General features: G+C 39.3%; 1 protein-coding gene across 16 annotated transcripts in view; it reads right to left on the reverse strand.

Moving 5' to 3' along the window:
- The window catches only part of SGIP1 (SH3 domain GRB2 like endophilin interacting protein 1), a 232,978-nt gene that overhangs the window by 116,140 nt on the left and 100,462 nt on the right, over window positions 1–16,376 (reverse strand). For 6 of the 16 annotated variants that reach the window (XM_027536983.1, XM_027536980.1, XM_027536977.1 and 3 more), the window contains exons 3-7: window positions 16,234–16,258; window positions 15,142–15,225; window positions 8,002–8,058; window positions 2,830–2,884; window positions 1,961–2,136 (exon numbers count right to left, since the gene is read on the reverse strand). In XM_027536983.1, coding sequence (XP_027392784.1) covers window positions 1,961–2,136; window positions 2,830–2,884; window positions 8,002–8,058; window positions 15,142–15,225; window positions 16,234–16,258 — 397 coding nt within the window. Of the gene's footprint in view, window positions 1–1,960; window positions 2,137–2,829; window positions 2,885–8,001; window positions 8,059–12,922; window positions 12,995–15,141; window positions 15,226–16,233; window positions 16,259–16,376 lie in introns of all 16 variants that reach the window. The other 10 variants (XM_027536987.1, XM_027536988.1, XM_027536993.1 and 7 more) reach the window with 3 other exon arrangements.

A 16,376-nucleotide genomic window follows, 5' to 3' on the forward strand; every position in this document is an offset into this window, starting at 1 on the left:
TGTCAAAAATCACGGATATTTGGGAATCATAGTAATGACAGAGGTAGGTTCTCACATTAGAGGGAGCTGGCTGGGAATGCCAGGGCAGTAGTGGTGGGGGGGGGGGTCCCAGGCTTTCTTGGTTTGTGGGGCTACTGGTCTGCCTAACCCTGGGATGACTTTCTCTGGGTGTCTCAATTTAGTTTTTGCACTGTTTCTCTATTTTTGTCAGTCTTAACCACATCATATCAATGTCTCACTTTAAAAACAGGTGTTGGGAAGAGCTCAGAGTGACAGCCGCTCTCCTTGCTATATCCTTAGCAACATATGGAGTGGGAGGAATAGCTACCAGATGACTTGAGTACACATATTCTTTTTTATTTTTTTAATTGGAGTATAGTTGCTTTACAATGTTGTATTAGTTTCTGCTGTACAACACAGTGAATCATATATGAAGAGATATTCTCTTTGATGGAAAGGATTTCTTCTAACTAGCTTTCAGAAAATATATACCACATGCCTGGAATCTTTCTAATAAGTTTTATTTCATGTAAATTTGTTCACTGAATTCCACGAACTTGCCTTCTTACACTTATCCAGGTAGCTCCCCAATGCCCCACTGTCTATTACACCCTAAACAGAAGTAAATATAAATTGGTTTCAATCATTTAAATAAAATTTTACAAAGAATAAAAATATTTTAGTAAGTAAAAAATGATTTGAAAGATGTCAACTGAAAAGTGAAAGTGTGCACATTTAAAGTGTGCACATGTCCTTGTTACTACAAACTGCTTATATTACAGGCCAATATGTCAGTTTAAAATTTGTACCTTCCATTGCAGAAGGGAAAGGAAACTAATACATGTCATGACTCCCTTTTCAAGAAGACATCTTAAGATGGCAAGTGAGTACATGATTAAAAATTATCTGAAATATTATTTGCTGTGGTTGATTACTATTAGCAATCATGTTAGTTGACTCTAACAGTAGTGGTAAAAGCCATTATAAGCACTAAAGAAAGCATCATTAGAGATTTTATCCATCCCAGGCAGGCACCCAAAGGATGGGTGATTACAACTCTTATAGAAATGTTAGTTGACATATTCCAGAAGCATAGAAAAAATGGTCCAGCATTTATTAACTATCTCATTCATGGGAAATGCTGCTGGGAGATCACATCTCTCTAAAGAAGATGCCAAGAAGCTAAGAATATATTAGCTCCTAATACAAGAGCCTTCGTCTGCTCTTCACAGTTATTTTTAGAAAACAATTGCAGCATTTATCAAGCACTATAGAGAAAACACTGTAATTGTTGGAACTCAGAATGCAGCTAGAGAAATTTAGTAGATGAGAATTGGAAAAGAAGTACAAGTTGCAGAAAAATACCAATTTGATTAATATAAATAAGGCATATCTGTATTTGGGGTTCCTAAATAGAGTCTTTATGACAATTTGATAATAAAATATAATGAAGCTTGTGAGTTTTAATATCTTTTTAGACTATGGTTTATTATATTAGATTAATATTTCTTTTTGAAGCATTGGCAATGAAAAGGATTTTTCCCTAAAGAAAGCAATCTCCTTGGTTTTCTTTCCATGAGTTTTTATGTGTTGCATCATAAAATAAGACATTAAAATGTGTTTTTAAAAATCGTTGTTAGTAAATATGTAAACTTCATATTGTTTTTAATTGTTTCAGAAGTAAGTCTGGATAATGTTTGTTATTTTTTCCTCCTTTGAAAAATGCTTGCAGGAAAACGTCAAAAACAAACGTGATCCCACTTTGAAAAGCACAAAAACTGCAATATAAAATAAGCATAATTTTCCATAGCTAGAATGAGCTGTTTCAGGTTTACAGGGTTCATAAAATCATGACCATTGCAGCTATCAGCTTAGAGAGTTTCTGATCTACTTAACATGTATGGGCAGAGCACAGCTGTCAGTCCAACCTCACCAAAGCTTGAAATAAAAAGCCACTCACCACCGGCGATGGGGAAAGTGCAATGTTGCCTATTGATGCCTTCAGTTCATCTACAGTTGCAGCATTCTTAAGAATGTCTTTAGCTTGCAATGGCTTAATCTTGATATTAAACTTCTTGTGTGATTCTTCTTCCTCTTCTGATTCGCTCGAAGAATAAAAGTGCTTTCCTTTGGTAGGTAGAACACAGTTAAAGATGCATAACTCTGTCTTTTCTACTCAGAGGCAATGATGAGTATAAGACAAGAACGATAGCACAGAGGCAGCTGAAGCACACTTGGGTGGCGGAAAATCAAAGCAAAACAAAACTCAAAGTGTAAAGCAGGAAAGAGTCAGAATGTATCCACCTTTCCTTGGAACATGATTAAGGATGGCAAATTTCAAGGAGCAATGGTTACAAAGTCCATTATGTGTGTACACTCAGCACTCACAGGCCCATGGGAACTTCCTCTCACCATAGCAGACAGGAAGGCTACTCAGCGAAGGTTGTGATGACTTTTTGTGCTTCAGAGTATGACCTGCTCGGACCAGAGATGGTTTGTGGGGAAAGCACAAGCCAGAGCTAACTCCCAGCCACCATAAGTAGTGTTATCATATCAGATTTTAGAAGACAACCCAGCACCCATAATTTGCACAGTTGTTTTTCAGCACAATTTTTCTCTTTCTCCTCTCTCTCTTTCCTATGAATAGATTAAGGCAAAGTGCCTGCTTGTTAGTGATCAGGCTGTTCTCTGTGCTGTTTATTCATCTCTAATACTAGTGACAACAGGACTTGAGAAGCTTGGGTTTCGGCACTTCTGCAAATCCTAAATTTATCATCCTGCTTTCTGAAAGCAAATGGAAATTAAAATTAAAATATAAAGAAAGGATATAGCCGGGTTCCTCAGGTCTGATGCTGTAGCCTTCTTCATCCAGCTCAGGGGAATTCTATAAAATACAAATGCACATTAAACAATCATTGTCCTGACAATGGTAAAGAAATTACTCACATTCCTTCAAGAGTCATCTAGTTAAGGATATAGACGTGCCTCTTGTTTTGAATGCTATATGTTTATAAATTTACTCAAGGATATTTGGAGAGTCTTCCTATTGGGAAAATAAATTAGAAGCCAATTGTCAATGAAAGAAAATGCTCGAAGAGAATGTATCATGCATTTCCTATATAAGCCAAGGATTATGCTAAGCAACATGGTGGGGATACAACATGCAAATTATCTTTTGTCTGTATTCTGGTAGTCAAAAATTCAAAAAAAAAAAAAAGGCAAAACACAAAATATTACTGATAGGGGTCTGAAAGGAAAGGAAGTTTGTGAGATCTGGAAGAATCAGGGAGTCTTTGTGTGCCTTTTGGGTCAGATGGAGCGGAGAGGGGAGTCCGTGGTGAGGAAGAGATTGTACCAAGACACCAAGGCAGGATTGGACAGTATGATTCTCACGGTGAAAGGGAGAGGGAGATGAAGATGACAGGACTCGAGAGGAAGCTGTATGGGGGAGGAAGACCATGGAAAAGAAGACTGGGGTGGGGGCCAGGCAACATTCTAGGGGAAAAGTCTGCACTTGACATGGCTACTGCAGCTTCTCAATTAGCGTGGGACATGCTGAAAGCTTCCCTGGTGGCTCAGATGGTAAAGAATCTGTCAGCAATGTGGGAGACCTGGGTTCGATTCCTGGGATTAGAAGATCCCCTGGAGGAGGGTATGGCAACCCACTCCAGTATTCTTGCCTGGAGAATCCCCATGGACAAGGAGTCTGGCAGACTACAGTCCATGGGGTTGCAAAGAGTCGGACATGACTGAGTGACAGCACAGCACTTGCTGAAAGCAGAATCATGAGGTGTTGAAAATATGCTAAGGATAGACTGGGGACAGAAAAAACTGGAGAAAGGAAAACTAACTCATGATACTTGCAACAATTCAGGTGAGATATGCTAAGAAGGACCAAGTTGTTGGTTTTGGCAAGGGATGAATCGAGGACATTTGGAAGGACAGATTGTGAGTTCTCAGTTACAGATTGGTCATGGGAGAAAAAGGAGAGGAAATGTTCAAGAAGATTCCAAGATTTCTTCCATCAAATCCTGGGAGTACTCCTGGCTGAACTCATTCTAACAGGAGGCAACTAACATTTTTAGGAAAAAGGTAAGAAAGATAAAAGTCTGCATGATTGGGTTTAGTGTTGTCATATTTTAGTTCCTATTATATGGCGAGTACCATGACCTACGTTTTATTTCACTGACTCTTCATAGCAGTTGTGTGTGTGTGTGTGATAGTTGCTCAGTTGTGTCCAACTCTTTGTGACTCCATGGGCTGTAGCCCACCAGGCTCCTCTGTCCATGGAATTCTCCAGGCAAGAATATTGGAGTGAGTAGCCATTTCCTCCTCCTGGAGATCTTCCCTACCCAGAGATTGAACCTGGGTCTCCTGCACTGCAGGTGGATTCTCTACCATCTGAGCCACCGGGGAAGCCTCATAGCAATCAGACATGGAAAGAATCATCCCAGCCACCAGGAAGGAAACTAAGACAAATCAGATGCCATTTCTCTAGGAAATACATATAGCAAATGACAGACCTGGGTCTTGACCCCAGGTGTTTTGAGACTAAACTCTGTGCTTGAGAGGGGAAGAGGGGGCAGAGTTCAAAGGTGGCCTCCTGAAGTTGAGGTTATAGGACTGAAAGAAAGAGGACAGAGCTGGAGAGAGAGATCTTGGAGTCACTGAAGCAACATATACGCCATGACCACAGAGAGAAAAGGGCATGAGTGCCATGGAAAAGCCTCTATTTATTGAGCATTTATTATCTCCCTTTTGTCCTTTCAGTACTCAAAGTTAGTTTTTTTTTTTTTTTTAAGTGCAAGATTATTAAGTTTATTTTCCTGCTAAAAACCTGTACGTGCCTTTTTACTGCACTTAGAATAATAACCTAGCCCATTATATAGCCCACAAGGCCCTGTCTGATTCTCACACGGCCTTCTTCCCACTGTTGACATATGAGATTTGATCACTGCAAGCTTCTTCCCACTTCTGGGTCTTCATAAAAGTCCTCCTTTTTGTCTGAAAGTCTCTTCCCTCAAATATGAAGTCAGTTAAACCTTACTTAAAATTTAGAGCTTTGCTTAAAGCCCACATCCATCCCTAGGTCTTCCCTGCCAAAAACACAGTGATATAGTCTATTAAGAATAAAACCTTTCTTATTACTTAAAGAAAGTGGAGTCTAGTGTATTAATATAATTATAGCCACAATTCTCTATGACCTGAATAACTTTTAGGACTAAGCAAATTTGAGGGAAATTCTGCTTCCTTTAAACACTCACAAGTTGTTAAGGATAGCACTAAGGTTTAGGGTTGGATGGAGCATCAGAAATACTTGATGAATAATCAAGTATTTCTTGATTATTCATCAATAATCAAATATTGATGAATAATCAATAATAATTTTGTATTTTAATTATCATGCTTCTTGTTTGCTTAGAGTATCCCATTCCTGCACATTAAAGATGTCTATAAAATATAACAAAATTTTTGTTATAATAAAGATTCTACAAAATCTTACAAAATACAACAAAATTCCTTTTAGGTGAAAAAGTGTTAATTTTGAGAAAAAAATTACCCTTGTTTAATATATTTAGTAACTTCCCTTATAATATTATTTATGAACAATTTGGATGTGGGGTAAAATGCTGTGCTGTGCTTAGTGGCTCAGTCATGTTCAACTCTTTGCAACCCCATGGACTGTAGCCTACCAGGCTTCTCTGTCGATGGGGATTCTCCAGGCAAGAATACTGGAGTGGGTTGCCATGCCCCGCTCCAGGGGATCTTCCCCACCCAGGGATCAAACTCAAGTTTCCCGCCTTGTAGGTGGATTCTTTACCATCTGAGCCAACAGGGAAGCCCAAGAGTACTGGAGTGTGTAGCCTATACCTTTTCCAGGGGTTCTTCTCAACCCAGGAATTGAACTGGGGTCTCCTGCATTGCAAGTGGATTCTTTACCAGCTGAGCTACCAGGGAAGCCCATGGGGTAACATAGGGGCTATCATAGATCTATGGAATTGAACTGCGGAAAATATAAAAAAGATCTCAACATTGGGAAACAGGTATAAGGGAAGACCAGGTAATGAGGTTGACAGAATGACATGTTCTGGAGTGTATGGCTGGCATGAATAATTGAATTTTCTTAAGATTCAGTTTTCCTTTCTATAAAATGCAGGTAATGTAGTATTCACCTTCTAAGGTGGTAAAAAACAGTGGCAGATTTTATTTTCTTGGGCTCCAAAATCACAGCAGATGGTTACTGCAGCTATGAAATTAAAAGATGGTCACTCCTTGGAAGAAAAGCTATGAGAAACCTAGACAGTGTATTAAAAAGCAGAGACATCACTTTGCAGACAAAGGTCTGTGTAGTCAAAGCTATGTTTTTTCCAGTAGTCATGTGTGGAAGGGAGAGCTAGACCATAAAAAAAGCTGAACACGGAAGAAATGATTCTTTCAAACTGTGGTGCTGGAGAACACTCTTGAGAGTCCTTTGGACAGCAAGAATAAACCAGTCAATACTAAAGGAAATCAACCCTGAATTGGAAGGACTGATGTTGAAGCTTCCAATACTTTGACCACCTGATTTGAAGAGCTGACTCATTGGAAAAGACCCTGATGTTGGGAAAGACTGAGGGCAGGAGGAGAAGGGGTTGACAGAGGATGAGATGGTTGGGTGGTATCACTGACTCAATGGACATGAGTTTGAGCAAACTCTGGGAGATAGTGAAGCAAAGGGAAGCCTGGCATGCTGCAGTCCACAGGGTCACAAAGAGTTGGACATGACTTAGCAACTGAACAACAAAAAGGTGGCAAGAATTTAGTAGCATGTCATATTACGAATGGTGGTATTTAAAAAAATGAAATTCTTATTATTAACAAATGTGCAAATGCATTAACATCAAGTTTAATTTTTATGAAAGAGGAAGTTAGGTCAGATAGTCACCTAAGTTGTAAATATAAAGCCATTTTGTAGGAATTATGAATTTAGGCACTTGGTATGCAATAAAAGTGATTTTTGATGTGAATATGGCCTGTATGTTTTCTATGACTAGAAATATAAGAGCAATTTTGTCCATCCTGTTGTGGCTGGTGAAGTGTGTCGTGATGAGGTTAACTGGCTATTGGGGGAATCACAAGGAGAGTTTAGGTCTCCACTGGGATTCACCCTCACTCCTTGGGAAAAAACAACTGATTGCCATTTGACTTGGGAAAAATCTGTACTATGAGACTAGAATAATTATCATATGCTATGGTAGGAATATTTGTATTGCTCCCAAATTTATATGTTGAAATCCAAACCCCAAGGTAATGGTATTAGGAAGTGAGGCCTTTGGGGGTGATTAGGTCACAAGGGAGGAGACTGCATGATTGGGATTAGTGCCCTTATAAAAGAGACCACAGTGAGGTTACAGTTAGAAGGTGCCTTCTATGAACCAGGAAGTGGGCACTCAATCAGACACTGAATCTGCTGGAATCATGATCTTGGACTTCCCAGGCTCCAAAGCTGTTAGATATAAATGTTTGTGCTTATAAGCCATTCAGTTTTTGGCATATTTGTTATAGCCACCTGAACAGACTAGGACATTGCAAAATCAAGGCCTAGACATGAACTGACTTGACTCAATACTCAAAGCTGCTTATCAATATAATTAGGATTGAATATCTGGAGTTAATATTTTTAAAAGTGTTTTTTGAACATGTATGCCAGGCTAGGGAGGCTACTGAAATATTCTGCAAATAGTTAGCTCATTGAATCCTCTCAATAATGCTATAAAGTAACTACTGACTTCATTTATGGTGGCCAGCAAATAACCAAAGCCACACATAGCTGTTCCATGGAGGGGCCAGATCTCAAACTCAGGTCTAATAGACTCTAGTGCTCTTAGCCTCTATAGCAGGCTACCTGTGCCAGCACCTCCTAATGAGATGTTTCCCTTATTTCTATGTTCTATTTTAAATATAAGCATGCCTCGACTCTTTTTCACACTGAAATATTTATAAAAACAATCTGATACTCACATATCTTTCCCAATCAATTTCTGCATAAAATCCATTTGGTGCTCCATTGCTTTTCTTCTGTAATAAATTTGAAAATACATTTAGAAAAGAAACATTTGAATTAATAAAAAATAAACAAAGAAAACTTGTCTTATCTGCATTTAGCAAGAGCTATCAAAATCCAGCACTGGAAAGACACATTAGAGCAGCCTATTAAGCAACCACACTGGTGTAACTGAATGGTAACTTGAGTTGCCATGACACTGCATAAAAGAACTTACACACTTACTTCACAAAAGACTGTAGGACATGCATAGGGATATTAACAAGTAGCTACTCAAATGTTATATAATTACTAAAGAATCAGCAGCCCCTATGTATTATTTAATCCTCTATACCTCAGGGGATATAACCAGATGTATTCAATATGTACATATTTAAATGGAAATATTTTGACCCACGTTATTCTCATACACGGTTATTTCCAACATATCCAGAGAATATTCATCCAAGTCATTAATTCATCTTCTTCCAGCTTTTCTAACACTGACTCAAGTTTTCCTAAACATCCTTGATAAAATATAAAGGGAATCAGATTCAAATTAGTTAACTCAGCCTCTAAGTATTAAAAAATAGTGTTGATGTTCTTTTCAAGTGACTTTTCTTATGAAATTACTAAAAGAAAATTTGAGGATTAATTGTGGATTTCTATCATCCATGCATCCTAGGCCTCCATGAGCACACATCATTATGAGAGGATTGGGCATCAGCATTATTCTCTCAGAATTATCTTAAAGTTCTATTTTTGGCCCTGGTACTGCCATGACATGTATGGCCACGAGAACTTGAGCAAGGATGTGGTATCATTCAAACCGAAATGTCTAGGATTCTCTATTTCTCGTGAGCAAAGGATAAAAACACAGATGAGGTTGGTAATGGAGAGTCCATTTAATAACATTCCTGTTGTTAGCACATAGAGCAACGATATGTCACTGAGCACTCGTGGATCTCACAACAACACACATCGGATGCTGATGAATGAGGCTTGACGACAGGACACCTAATTTTGCAATCACAAATGAAGGCTGGTTGAGCTACAATGTTAACAGCTGACACCATTTGACAAGTAGGTAGGAGAAGAAACCTTTTCATCTATGCATTCAGGATCACTAAAAAACCAAATCAGAGGTAACCTAATAACATCATCATTGATTGATACTGCATGTTGATTGGGTGCTCTAAGGATTAGCAGTAGTTGAGTGAGGGGAAATAGTGTGTGAGGAATAGATAATGTGTCCATTATTTTCCTGTCTCTTCCCATATACCAACACCGCACTAGAACTTACAAATGCACAAATTCTGTCCTGCCTCCACCAACCAACACACTGGGACAAAGGGCCCATGCCCCATATCCCTCTTCTTTGTCTTGCTCCTGACAAAGATTATATGATTAATCAGACTACATCATTTTAAGCTTCTCATAGAATTGCCTTCATTGCATTAGTGCTTCAGTGATATTCTTTGCTATTTGAACGAAGGTTGTTTTAAAAACTTGCCATATCAACTTTGCACCTATATAAGCTATGAAGCTACTTTTGAGGACATGCCATCTCATAATAAAAAAATCTCTCTCGTGGTGAATGGCATGGTTCTTACTTCCTTTTTGTCATACTTGTTTTCTTTTAAAATTTCTACTTTAACAATGTTTGCATATGTCTTCCTTGCAAAACTCTCCAAATCCTCCTTATAAAGCTGCTGCTGCTGCTAAGTTGTTTCAGTCTTGTCCGACTCTTAGCGACCCCATGGACTGCAGCCTACCAGGCTCCTCTGTCCATGGGATTTTCCAGGCAAGAGTACTGGAGTGGGGTGCCATTGCCTTCTCTGCCTTATAAGGCATATATAATATATTCAAAATACAAATGTAATTTAGGGTAATGTGAAATCAAATGAACTAAGCTGATCTCAAAAAACTAAACTTATGAATTCTGTGATCAGTATAGTACTATTAATAGATCTTTTAGTCCTTAATTCTTTATTACAAAGAATTGCTATCTAAAAACCAGAGATTAGATAAATTATTGAGTTCAAAATTTTTGAAGTTCTACACGTTTGCTTCCATGATAATCTCATCTCTGTAACCAAAGCCTTTCAAGACCAGGATAGTTGATAGGTTCAGCTAAATAAAGACAAAATGAGTGTGTGTATTTCTTTACTGACAATATTAGAAATACAAAGTTCCTCAATTTTTTGAATTTTCTAGATCTGGGCTGAGGGAAAGTTTCTCAGTTTCCATGGAAACCAATGGAAGATTGTGATAAAGAGAAAGCAAAGCCTATAAAAAGAAATTTCTTTTAAAATAATAACACTTTAAACATAAATACTACACACAAACAACAAACCATAATAGTACATTCTTTTGGGTCGATATTAAACACACACACACACACATATACACACAGTTCTCTTAGAGAAATTAATAATTTAGCATCATTCACACTAGTGAATTCTTACAAATATATTTGGTTTTGCAAGTGGAAATTATCAAGTTAGAGCTAATGTAGAACCTGGTTGAAATTCTTCTGGTAAAACTCTAAAGAAGCAATTCTCCCAGTTTAACAATTTAAGCAGCTCATAGTGGTGATATGGAGGTAATGGCTCTATTGATTTTCAATTGGGAAACAGAGTAAAACCATGGAAGAATGTAATTTAAGTGGGGAAATATGTAAAAATTAGGCTTAATATTTAGAGCAATATTGGCTATTCACCAACATATTCAATATAAAGAGTGATTTTTCTCTTGAAGTAAAAGGTATGTATTTTTAAAATTCTTTTCTATATTTTCTAAAATCCACAATTTACATGAATCACTTCTAAAACTTGAATATATGACTGTTATTTAAAGATAATCAAGGCTGATAGCAATATCGATCATGTTTTAATAGGTATTTTACTTTGGTCAAGCTTATTATCTCCTCTCAGATAATATGATTGGTTAGATCAATAAGTGTAGTAAAATTGCATTCAATTATACATTCATCAAAGTTCTTAATTTTAACTGTGGATGCTCCTCTTTTCCAAGGTCAGATCATGGCCACATTGTGCTCTTTGGTGAGAAGTATTAAAGACATGTGAAATACTGCCTAAATATTATCTTTTTGCCATTGAGATAGACTTGTCTCACTTTGTAAATAACCCTATGCTGCTAAGTCGCTTCAGTTGTGTCCGACTCTGTGCGACCCCATAGACGGCAGCCCAGCAGGCTCCCCTGTCCCTGGGATTCTCCAGGCAAGAACACTGGAGTGGGTTGCCATTTCCTTCTCCAATGCATGAAAGTGAAAAGTGAAAGTGAAGTCGCTCAGTCGTGTCCGACTCTTATCGACCCCATGGACTGCAGCCTACCAGGCTCCTCTGTCCATGAGATTTTCCAGGCAAGAGTACTGGAGTGGGGTGCCATTGCCTTCTCTGAACCCTATTGAATAGCACTATCCAATAGAACTATCTGTGAAGAAGTAAATGTTCTGTATGTGTGTTGTCCGGTATGGTGGCAACTAGCCACAAGTAGCTATGGAGTGCTTAAAATGTGGCAAATGTCACTGAAGAATTGAATTTTATTTTATTTTTAAAAATTAAAAAAAATAGGTATTTATTTAACTGAAGTATAGTTGCTTTATAATGTTTCTGGTATACAGCAAAGTGGTTCAATTATATATATATACACACACACACGTGTATATATATACACTCATTCTTTCCCATTATAGGTTATTACAAGATATTGAATATAGTTCCCTGTACTATCAAGTCGGAGAAGGCAATGCACCCCACTCCAGTACTTTTGCCTAGAAAATCCCATGGACGGAGGAGCCTGGTGGGCTGCAGTCCATGGGGTCGCTAGAGTCGGACACAACTAAACGACTTCACTTTCACTTTTCACTTTCATGCATTGGAGAAGGAAATGGCAATCCACTCCAGTGTTCTTGGCTGGAGAATCCCAGGGACGGGGGAGCCTGGTGGGCTGCGGTCTATGGGGTCGCACAGAGTCGGACACGGCTGAAGCGACTTAGCAGCAGTGCTATAAAGCAGGTCCTTGTTGTTTATCTATTTTACATATAGTAGTGTATATCTATTAATCTCAAATTCCCAATTTATACCTTCCTCCCTTGGGTTTTTCCTTGATAAACATGCTTGTTTTCTATGCCTGTGGGTCTATTTTTGTTTTATAAATGGGTTCATTTGTATCTTTTTTTGTTGTTTTAGATTTCACATATAAATGATATCATATAATATGATGTTCATCTCTGTCTGCCTTACTTCCCTCAGCATGATATTCTCTAGACCTATCTATGTTGATGCAAATGGCACTATTTTATCATTTTTTATGATTAATATTTCATTGTATATATGCACTATGTATTTATCCATTCATCTGTTGATGGCCATTAAGTGAGGAACTGAATTTTAAATAGCCACATGTGGCCACCATTTTGAACAACCCAGCTATCATTGTTGTATAGTCTGGGCCACCAGGATCAGCACCCCAAGTCCACTGTGAAGTACCTGAGGTCCCACAGGCCCAGGTCCTGCCAAATTCCTAATGTTACTTAGATAGTGCTTACCCTAACAAATGACTACTCAATATGTATAATGTTGTTTATATTATAGCCAAAGTTTTCTTAAAGATAGCAGATTCTTTTAAAAATCTGAATTGCTGTCCTTTTTCTAAGACATAGGCATGTCTCTTATGCCTGATCACTTTTTAAAAGTATATTCAGACATCAACATATACAATCTATAGAGTTGATTTAAAAATTGGCCCCAGTATTGGGGAATACTATCTAAGAAAGAGTCTTAAATGCTTTTGTGTTTTCAAACTTCAAACTGGGATTTTACTCACTGTTTCTACAACCCCTTGGAAATTTTAAACTAAAATCTGTTTCCTTACCGAAACTTTTTTTCCTCCTTCACGCGCGCACTCTGCTTTGTTATTGTAGGGTGGTTCATGTGGGCTGGGCTGCTGGAATTGATTGTTTTCATGTAGAAAAAAGTTGTTAAAGGATCTGTTTGTTCTTCAAGACACATATAAAGAATCACATGGAGTCAGCAAACATACCATAGAGGAAACAACATCTAGGCCAAATTGGAGGGCCTACCAATCTTGGCAGGGTTCTCGAAGAAAAGAGTGGACTTTGGGGCCCATAATGAGGCTCTATTCAGCAGGCCAGTGTGGCTAGGCCAGGAGAAGAAGGGAGAAGGGGAAAGAGGTGTCCCCGGCACCAGGGGTGATGTGAATCCAGTCCTTATTCAGCCAGCACTTAATTTATAGGTAGAGACCAAACACTGGGCCACACCAGAGACTGAATAAAGATAGTTGGATTTCTAATGGCAGTCTGAAAAGGCTAGCTCCACTGTATATTTCCCTGGATCATAGCCTTCTGGGGAGACATCAAGACAGAGCACACACAGCTGCCAGCTCCAAATCTGGACCCTTTCCTGCACACGTGTTCAGGATAAGCTGAGATCTCCCCATAGCAATGAACGTGACATCCAGTCCCCTGGTCTAGGTGTGGATGGAAATCTGAACTGCTTAGGAAAAACTCAGAGTGTGTCCTGCACAAGTCAGAGTTTGTCTCTGGGTTAGACTGCATTGCCACACAGATGCCTAAAGTCTCAAACTTCGAGACAGACAGCTTGGCCAGGAGTGGGCATATTCGACCAGTGGAGAGCAGGGCAAGCCCATCTCGCTACATGCAGCCCAGCCACAGAGCCTCTGTAGACAAAACCTCAAAAGCCTTGTCACCAAAGATGGGCTTCACTGGATTTGCAGAAACTGAATTTAAACAGTTAAACCTGTTGTGTAACTCCTGTGTTGACAAAGTCATTTATAAGCATGAAGTGGGTACACCAACACCTATAGTTTGTAGAACCACGTTAGTGAAACCATAAATTTCAACTTCAGATATTCAGAAAGAAATCACTTTAAAGCTTACTTAGCCACGTAAAAGTGGACTGGCTCCACTGACATAAGGTCTTAAAGAAATCAGTCTGAGTTTGAAAGAAAATAAGGTTGAGATTTCCAGGGTCTAAATGCAAACAGAAATTTTGGACTTCTGTAGCAACTAGTCTGAGAAGGCGTTCTCAAAATTTGGTGCCCATAGTACGTGGGGAAAACTGGAGGCACATTTCCAAGTGGTAAAATATGCAGCTGGCTTCTGCTGCTGCTGCTGCTAAGTCGCTTCAGTTGTGTCCGACTCTGTGCGACCCCATAGACTGCAGCCCACTAGGCTCCTCTGTCCCTGGGATTCTCCAGGCAAGAATAGTGGAGTGGGTTGCCATTTCCTTCTCCAATGCATGAAAGTGAAAAGTGAAAGTGAAGTCGCTCAGTTGTGTCTGACTCCTAGCGACCTCATGGACTGCAGCCTACCAGGCTCCTCCATCCATGGGATTTTCCAGGCAAGAGTACTGGAGTGGGGTGCCATTGCCTTCTCTGATGCAACTGGCTAACAATGTCCAATTACCTAGGAAGCTGTACACCCTGTTTCTGAGAGCATGAATTTATTTTGAAGGCAGCCTATTTTCCAAACAGGTTTGTATTATTTCCTGAGAAATCAAAATTAAATAACTCCTCTTTTCTAAAATCATGACCAGTGATACATTCGTGGCAATTCCAATTAAGGAACAGAGGGCACGTCTGCTGGTAAATAACTCGATGTGACTGGGCATGGTGGCAATGACAGAGGGATTGGGGAACTCAGGGCTGAAGCCCTGCCTTAGGATGGGTGAGTCTGCAGAATCGCAGCGGGGCTCATGGGCACAGCACATACTGAGTCACCGGTTGCACACCAGTGCTGTGCCAGGTAACAGGTGCATGTTCCCCTCAAGATGCAAACAGGGGGTCCCTAGAAGAGCAGAGACCTGAGACAGCAGGGGGGCTTCAGAGACGATGACCGGAGGCATGGGAGGAGCTTTAGAGAAAGAAAAAAAAGGACAAGACTGAGGGTGCCAGAGGGAGAGAAGCAAGAGACAGCAAACCAGCCTGGGAGCAGCATGGAGGGAAAGCAGAGACTAGCTAACAGAGCCTTGCAAGGGTGAGAATGAAGGGGACAAGAAAACTCAGGGAGGGGACTGAGACAGAAGCAAAGAGAAGACACAGAAGCAGAGTACCTGAGACAGAGTTAACGAGAAGGCTCTGAGCCAGAAGCAAGAGGTGAGGAGAAGCTGAGTCTTCTGGGTCTTTTTTTTCCCCTGCTGAATAGAGCCTTGATTATAGTGTTACCCAATGTCTGATAAATTTCAGTCTACTTCCTTAACATTTCATGGAGAGAACTACATGAATGCAAAAGGCACCCCAAAGCTAAGAACCTTGAGTTAAATGTGGGAGAAAAACTCCTACCATAGCTGCAATTAACACCCCAATTTAGGTCTAATATTATAAAGGGTGATTTAAAAAAAAATTATCTATCAGGTTTATTTTAGTTCCCACTCCAGCCCAATGAGCCTAATGTGAGTCCCCTTTTTTTTTCCTCCTTCAATAACAGCTGTTCTTTTGAACCTTCTGAATAGGCATCTGATTCAGCTTTGAAGGAAGTCATTTTAGAAGCTGGTGCAGCCTGTCATCAGGACAACTTGGATAAACCCAAGCTCATGCACCACCGACTTCTCTAAAAAGGCAAGAAATCTGGTGACCAGTGAGGAATCAGAGTTCCTGTTAACTCTTAAACCGGTGAACACATTTTCTTCCTCCAGGCTGTAAATTCAGGCATAAGTGGTTTCAAGACCATTCCCTACTTATGAATTTAATACAGAAAATGTATCTGCAGCTCAACTGCAAAAAGGGAAAGGCTTCTTTCAATTTTATTGGATCTCAGCTCCATTATGACTTTGTGGCCTCTGTTGGAGAAAAGCATTCTCATATAATGAGCTCTTATATCATTAAATTGGAAATGAAATAACAGTTGATGGTAGCAGCCCCTGCAGGAACTGTCTGACTTTTGACCCATCATATTGATGACTGGTTGCCTTGCCTGCTCTGGGGCAAGGTTTTAGGTGAATGCAATAAATAAGTTTAACTTGACCAAGACTGTATTTATGTCCCGTGCAATTACTACAAAAAATTACAACAGTGAGAGGTCTGAAAAGTCATTTAAGCTCATTTTTCCCCCCGGCAGGAAAAAAAAAAGAAACGGGGCTTTAAGAAATTTAAACTAGCATAGGTTGAAATGCAAACCTACTAAAAATGGTCATTTAAATACTTACAATTCCATCTCTATCTGGTGAACCTCTGTAACAAAAAGAAATTAGTAGCTATTAGGAAAATGAATCATTCTTGCTACACAGACTCAAGTACAACAATAAGAGTCATTAACCACCTCTCGCCAGTTCCCACCCCAATAAACCTG

Source organism: Bos indicus x Bos taurus, chromosome 3, assembly GCF_003369695.1.
Source record: "Bos indicus x Bos taurus breed Angus x Brahman F1 hybrid chromosome 3, Bos_hybrid_MaternalHap_v2.0, whole genome shotgun sequence".
NCBI lineage: Eukaryota > Metazoa > Chordata > Mammalia > Artiodactyla > Bovidae > Bos > Bos indicus x Bos taurus.